Genomic DNA, 8,416 nt, shown 5'->3' with positions numbered 1-8,416 from the left:
GATCACATTGAATGGCGGTGCTGGCTCATAGGGCCGAATGGCCTCCTCCTGCACCTAGTGTCTATTGTCTATTGTCTATTGTCTATTGTCTATTGCCTCTCATAATGTGACATACTTCCATCAAGCCTTCCCCCAGCCTCCGACCGTCAATGAAACAAAGAGAGTGAAAAAGTAAAAAAGTTATTTTATATTAAATCTGTAGCACGATTATACACAGTCAGTAGTCCATCAATCAGTCCCTCTCCATCTTCCAGTTGGAAATGTGGCCATGCCGTTACATTTGCCAACAGGCAAAAGAACACAACTATTTTTATGTTCTTGAGTTTTGCTGCCTATGTTTTGTTGCTCGGCCCTTTACTGGACACTGGCCCTTCCCCCTTGTTGTCGCTGTTGCAGCTTCCCGTACGTCTCTTGGAAAATTCCTTCTTCTTGCGAGTCAGCCGATGCTCGGGAAATGTCGACATTCATTGTGCTTTTTTGCTGCTCCTGTTCTGCGATGTTGTTGAGAGCCGTTTCAGTCACCCCGAAGATTTTGTTAACTGTTGCCAGAGCAGTTCCAGTTTATGCAGCAGTTCCTTCGACCTCTTGACGGTCGGACTTTTCACATTTCGTACTGTTTTCTTCGATTTGCAACATTTTCCCTACGGACGAAAAATGGTAACACGTCACACATATGGTCTGTGTAGGGTTCGGCGGCGGGGATCACAGAGCATAGATCAGGACAGTGTAGGGAGGAACTGCAGATGCTGGTTTACACCGAAGATAGGCACAAAACGATGGAGTAACTCAGCGGGTCATGCAGCATCTTGGGATAGAAGGGATGAGTGACGTTTCAGGTCGAGACCCTTCTTCACAAGAAGGCTTCAGAGATGCTGCCTGTTCCGCTGAGTTACTCCAGCATTTTGTGTCTATCTTTTTATAATAGATCAGGATAGGACATGAACAGGCCCTTCGGCCCACAATGTCTGTGCCGATCATGATGCCAAGATAATCTAATCTAATCCCATCTGCCTGCAGATGATCCATATCTCCATTCCCTGCATATCCACCTGCCCATCCTGAAGCTTTATAAACGCCATTATTGTTCCTGCCTCCACCACCCCCGGTTAGTGTTTCCTCCGCACCGTCCCGTCACACACACACACGCACGCACACGTACACATACACACACATACGCACACGTACACACACACACGCACACACACACGCACACGTACACATACACACACATACGCACACGTACACACACACACACACGTACACACACACACACACGCACACTCACACACACACATACACACATACGCACACACACACGTACACGTACACACACACACACATACGCACACGTACACATACACACACATACGCACACGTACACACGCACACACACGCACACTCACACACACACACACGCACACACACACACATACGCACACACACACGTACACGTACACACACACACATGTACACAAACACACACACACACATACGCACACGTACACATACACACACATACGCACACGTACACACACTCATACACACACACGCACACACACATACACACACACGTACACGTACACACACACACACACGTACACAAACACACACACACACATACGCACACGTACACATACACACACATACGCACACGTACACACACTCACACACACACACGCACACACACATACACACACACGTACACGTACACACACACACACACGTACACAAACACACACACACACATACGCACACGTACACATACACACACATACGCACACGTACACACACTCACACACACACACGCACACACACATACACACACACGTACACGTACACACACACACACGTACACAAACACACACACACACATACGCACACGTACACATACACACACATACGCACACGTACACTCACACACACACGCACACACACACACTCACACACACACGCACACACACACGCACACATACGCACACACACACGTACACACACACACACACACACACGTACACACACACACACGCACACACACACGTACACACACACACACGCACACACACACGCACACATACGCACACACACACACACGTACACACACACACACGCACACACACACGCACACATACGCACACACACACGTACACAAACACACACACATACGCACACGTATACATACACACACATATGCACACGTACACACACACACACACACACACACTCACACACACACACGCACACACACACACACATACGCACACACACACGTACACGTACACACACACACACGTACACAAACACACACACACACATACGCACACGTACACATACACACACACGCACACACGCACACACACACGCACGTACACGTACACACACACACACGTACACAAACACACACACACACATACGCACACGTACACATACACACACGTACACACAGTTACACAGTTACACTCCGGCAGCATGTTCCAGGCGCCCACCACCCTCTGAGTAAAAAACTTGCCAGCACATCCCCTTTAAACTTTCCCCAGAGTGTCCAGGCATTTTCAAATGCATTGAATAATGGACTTTGCAACTAAAGTTTAAATTTCTGAGCAGTGTTGAAGGTTGCAGTTTATATCGATCAAACCGTACGATTGTGGAAACTGCAATGACTTAATGGATATCAGCTCTAAGCTCGATGCATCATGGCTGTGAAACTGAAGAAAGAACCTAAATCTTGGAGACTATTAGATCGTTGATTATTGATAATTGTGTCAATATTCCACATTAAATGCAACCTTGCATAATATTGCTGATTGATTGAAAGATGCAGCTTGGAAACAGGTCCATCGGTTCACAGAGTCCAAGCTGACCTTTGATCACACGTTCACACTAGTTCATAAGTTCATAAGTTCATAAGTTAAAGGAGCAGAATTAGGCTATTCGGCCCATCAAGTCTACTCTGCCATTCAATTGTGGCTGATCTATCATTCCCTCTCAACCCCATTCTTCTGCCTTCTCTCCATAATCCCTGACACCCGTACTAATCACGAATCTGTCAATCTGTGTCTTAAAAATACACACTGACTTGGCCTCCACAGCCGTCTGTGGCAAAGGATTCCACAGATTCACCACCCTCTGACTAAAGGAATTCCTCCTCATCTCCTTTCTAAAGGTATGTCCTTTATTCTGAGGCTGTGCCCTCTGGTCCTAGACACTCCCACTAGTGGAAACATCCTTTCCACATCCACTCTATCCTGGCCCGCATGTCTAGCTCTACGCTATCCCACTTCCTCACTCACTCCCTACACACACCAGGGGGCAATATTACAGAGGTCCATTAACAAACTTTTTTTTATGTGAGAGGAAACCAAGATACCCAGAGATGCTCGCTCGGTCACAGGGAGAACGTGTATACTCCACACAGACAGCGCCCCCTGTACCTGCACACAACCCTTGTCTCGCCATATTGCTATCCAAGAGTCTCTTAAAAGCCACTATCGTATCTAGTCTCTTAAATTCCAGTCTCAGGATGCAGGCTGAGATTTAGGATAGAGAGGAAGAGATATTTCTTCATTCAAAGGGCAGAGAGCCCGTGGAATTCTATATCCATACACCTTCCACCCTTTGTATGCAAAACGTTGTCCCTCAGGTTCCTATTAAATCTGTCCCCTCTCACCATTAAACCTATATCCTCTGGTTTTTGATTCCCCTACTCTGGAAGAAAGATGCAAAGACAGCGCCCGAGGTCAGGCTCGAACCCTGGTCTCTCGGCGCTGTGAGGCAGCAGCTCAGCCAGCTGCACCATCAGTTGAAAAGCCGACTTTACAACACTTACAATTGGGAAAGATGTCATCAGGTCCATTGGAGAGAAAATAGAAACCAAGTACTATATTGAAAGAATGTTGGGGGAGTCCAGAACAAGGGGCCGCAGTTTAAGAATAAGGGGTAGGCCATTTAGAACTGAGATGAGGAAAAACTTTTTCAGTCAGAGAGTTGTGAATCTGTGGAATTCTCTGCCTCAGAAGGCAGTGGAGGCCAATTCTCTGGATGCTTTAAAGAGAGAGCTAGATAGAGCTCTTAAGGATAGCGGAGTCAGGGGGCATGAGGAGAAGGCACGGGGTACTGATTGAGAATGATCAGCCATGATCACATTGAATGGCGGTGCTGGCTTGAAGGGCCGAATGGCCTCCTCCTGCACCTATTGTCTATTGAATATACAACCCTAATCGGTTCCAGCACAAAAGACCTTGTAATTTTACTTCCAGAGTTGTATACTTCTTGACAAAATATACCTAATTAGTCTGCAATGACTAGAAAAGAGATAGTTAACACAGCTGGTTTAGATTTAATAATTAATCAATACTGTTTTGACTTCTATATATGTCAGGATGGCACGGTGGCGCAGCGGTAGAGTTGCTGCCTTACAGCGCCAGAGACCCAGGTTCGTTTCTGACCACGGGTGCTGTCTGTACAGAGTTTGTACGTTCTCCCTGTCACCACATGGATTACCTCCGGGAATCCCGGTTTCCTCCCACATTCCAAAGACGCACGGATTTGTAAGTTAATTGGCTTCGGTAATATTGTCCCCGGTGTGCAGGATAGAACTAGTGTACTGGGGATCGCTGGTCGGCATGGACTCGGTGGGCCGAAGGGCCTGTTTCCATGCTGTATCACTGAACCAAACTAAACTAAACCAAACCAAACCAAACCAAACCAAACTAAGCCTAACTAAATTAAACTAAACTAATCTAATATTCATCATAATCAGTAAAGTACGCAACTCTCAAATATTAGTTGAGGTTATCCTTAGATTAGTCTGGGAGATCTCTCTGAGTGTGACCTGCTTTGCAGCGAATATGTCTCTTTAAATTTTCGAGGCTATCTACAGCTTTCCGCTGGAGTCTTCCTGGCTTGTCCAAGCTTGCCTCTCAGTTACTGGAATGGAATTAAGCCGTTCCTTACGAAATAAACCCACAAATCTGTCAACCTGGCACTCATCGTCCATGCAGGAGAGACAGTAACGGAAAACAGGAAGTGTTCACGGATATCGCAGCGACACAGACTTCCTGGGGACAATGGAAGGACATGCTGGGGGGAGGCCAATGAGGAGGCAGGGCAGAGCTACAAATGACCATTTCAAACCTTACCCGCGCACAAACTATAGGAAGTTTATGACACAGAGAGAAGGCCATTTGTCCCAACGTGTCTATTCCAGTTGAAAACCATCTCCCATTTTGATTCCCAAATCATCTCCCATTTCAGGTCTGAAGAAGGACCCCAACCAGAAACATCTTTATTCTTTGGAGCGTAGAAGGTTGAGGGGGGACTTGATAGAGGTTTTTAAAATTTTGAGAGGGACGGACAGAGTTGACGTGGGTAGGCTTTTCCCTTTGAGAGTGGGGAAGATTCCAACAAGGGGACATAGCTTCAGAATTGAGGGACAAAGGTTTAGGGGTAACATGAGGGGGAACTTCTTTACTCAGAGGGTTGTGGCTGTATGGAATGGGCTTCCGGTGGAAGTGGTGGAGGCTGGCTCGATTTTATTATTTAAGAGTAAATTGGATAGGTATATGGATAGGAGGGGATTGGAGGGTTATGGTCTGAGTGCAGGTAGATGAGACTAGGTCAGGGAGAATGGTCGGCGTGGACTGGTAGGGCCGGACAGGCCTGTTTCCATGCTGTAGTTGTTATATATGTTATATATGTTATATATCACCTATCCATGTTGTTCAGGGATGCTTCCTGACCCGCTGAGTCAATCCAGCACTTTTATGTCCCATTGTCCAGCACTGGGTTCATAGCTTGTCATCATATTTTCATATCCTCTCTTTGCTTTCCTACTTATCCCCCATTAATTTCACTTAAAAAACTTTTATACCTCTCTGATCTTCCTGCAGAATTAAACACGGTATTTCAAATGAGCTTTATTTAGTTTAGAGAGACAGCAGGGAAACAGGCCTTTCGGCCCACCGAGTCCGTGCCGTCCAGCGATCCCCATAAACGAGCACTATCCTACACGTTAGGGATCATTTACAATCTTCACTGAAGTCAATTAACTTACAAACCTGCACGTCTTTGGAGTGAGGGAGGAAATGTATACAAGATAAAATATCTCCAGCTCTGTTGAAGACACAAGGAACTGCAGATGTTGGGACCTTGAGTAAAACGCAAAGTGCTGGAGGAACTCAGCTGGTCAGGTGGCATCTGTGGAGGGAATGGGTAAATGAAGTGTGTCAGTGAGAGAGAGAGAGAGAGAAAGTGTGTTAGTGAAAGAGAGATGGCGTGTCAGTGAGAGAGACATGTAGAGAGTGAAAGACATGAATTGTTCAGCATCTTTAAGCTCTTGAAAGCCTTGTGGTCAGAGCACCATTAAATCAAGAATCCGGGAAGAAATCGGTAAATGGGACATTAGGGGAGGGCACTGGTAAATGGGGAATTGGGGGAGGGCATACTGAACATCCAAACTTTGCATTTTCAGAATATGATGCAAAACTCTCTAGACTAGTGGGAGAGGGGCAGTGGGAAAGAGGGAGGAAGGAAAGGAGAAGGACAGGGGGAATGTGAAAATGGGAATTTCTGAAGAGAGAAAGAGGTGGAATGTGTTTTCGTGAGAGAGAGGGAGTGTGTCAGAGAGAGATGGAGTGTTTGAGAGAAAGAGCACTAGTAATTTCTGATTAGGAGAGAAAGAGATGGAATGTGAGAGAGAAAGAGAGAGAGAGATGGTGTTTTGCTGAGAGGGAAATGGAGTGTGTCAGTGGGCGAGAGATGGAGCTGGCTATCTAGCTATCTAGCCAACTAGCCCTCGAGCTGTCGAGCCCTCAAACTACCTAGATAACTAGATAGTTTGCGAGCTATCAGGCTAGCTACATAGCTATATAGCTATTTATTTTGCTATCTAACTAACTAGCTAACAATTTGGCAGTCTAGCTATTTAGCCAGCTATCTAGTTATCCAGCTAGCTTGCTAACTGTCTGCCAGTCTGTCTAACTAGCTACATAACTATTTAACTATATAACTATTTAGGTGTCTATTTAGCTAAATAACTATTTAGCGATCTAACTAATTAGCTGTAACTATTTAGCTGTAACTATTTAGCTATATAACTATTTAGCTACATAACTATTTAGCTAACTATCTAGATGGGTAGATAGCTACATGGCTAGATGACGACTGGCTAGTTAATTATCTGGCTACCTGCCTAGCCAGCTGGCTAGATAACAGGTTGGCTAGACAGCCAAACATTTAGATAGCTAGAGCACAAAATAGCTAGGTAGCTAGCTAGCTATCTGGCTATCTGGCTTGCCATCTAGCCAAATGCCCATCTACCCAAATAGCCATCTAGCCATCTAGTCAATCGTGCCAGCTTGCCAGATAGCCATCTAGCAATGTAGCCAACTGGACAAGTAGCCATCTAATAATCTAGCTGTCTAGCAATCCATCAATCTAGCGAGCTACCCATCCAGCTTAGTAGCCATTGAGCCCGCTAGCCAAGCCATCTAGCTTCATAGCCAATCCAGCTTAGCCATCTAGCTTCATAGCCATCATATGCAACCAGATATCTAGCTGTCCAGATAGATAGCGAGACAGTCTAGATATCTAGCTATATGGCTATCTAGCCAGGTAGCTAGATATTTATCTTTTCAGGTAACTATCTATTTATTCACAAAATACTGGAGTAACTCAGCAGGTCGGGCAGCATCTCGGTAGAGAAGGAATGGGTAATGTTTCGGGTCGAGACCCTTATTCAGACTGATGTCAGGGGGGCGGGACAAAGGAAGGATATAGGTGGAGACAGGAAGATAGAGGGAGATCTGGGAAGGAGGAGGGGAAGGGAGGGACAGAGGAGCTATCTAAAGTTGGAGAAGTCGACATTCATACCACCGGGCTGCAAACTGCCCAGGCGAAATATGAGGTGCTGCTCCTCCAATTTCCAGGTAACTATCTATCTTGTTATACGGTTAGCTAGCTATCTACTGATGTAGCTATCTGGCTATGCATCTAGCTAGCTATCTAGCTATTTAACTATCTACCTTTGTAGCTATCCAGCTATCTATCTAGCTATCTGGCTATCTGGCTATCTAGCTATGTAGCTGTGTAACTATCCAGCTAGCTACATTGCTATCTAGCTATCTAGCTAGATATGATGCTAGATTGCTAGATAGCTGGGTAGCTGGATAGCTAGATATCTATCCATTCAGCTAACCAGCCATCTAGCTGTGTGGCTAGCTTGCTATCTAGCTATCTAACTATCGAGCTATCTTGCTATCTAGTTGTCTATCTAGCTATCTTGCCCCCGACTAGCTATCTAGCTATCCATATATCAGCTCTCGAACTATCGAGATATCTAGATGGTTTGGTATTTACTTGACTAGCTCCGTAGCTATCTAGCCATTTATTTTGCTATTGAGCTAACTAGCTGGTTACCTAC

The 8,416-nt window shown here is 45.6% G+C and overlaps 1 protein-coding gene across 4 annotated transcripts in view; it reads right to left on the bottom strand.

Moving 5' to 3' along the window:
- Positions 1-207: 207 nt before the first annotated feature.
- The window catches only part of LOC144607146 (uncharacterized), a 57,657-nt gene continuing 49,448 nt past the window's right edge, over positions 208-8,416 (bottom strand). For all 4 annotated transcript variants that reach the window (XM_078423774.1, XM_078423773.1, XM_078423776.1 and 1 more), the window contains one exon: positions 208-641. In XM_078423774.1, coding sequence (XP_078279900.1) covers positions 519-641 — 123 coding nt within the window. In that variant the 3' untranslated portion in view covers positions 208-518. The remainder of the gene's footprint in view (positions 642-8,416) is intronic.

Source organism: Rhinoraja longicauda, chromosome 28 (genome assembly GCF_053455715.1).
Source record: "Rhinoraja longicauda isolate Sanriku21f chromosome 28, sRhiLon1.1, whole genome shotgun sequence".
In the NCBI taxonomy this organism is placed as follows: domain Eukaryota; kingdom Metazoa; phylum Chordata; class Chondrichthyes; order Rajiformes; family Arhynchobatidae; genus Rhinoraja; species Rhinoraja longicauda.
Note: the sequence above shows the minus strand (reverse complement) of the source record. Positions and strands in the feature narration are given on the sequence as shown.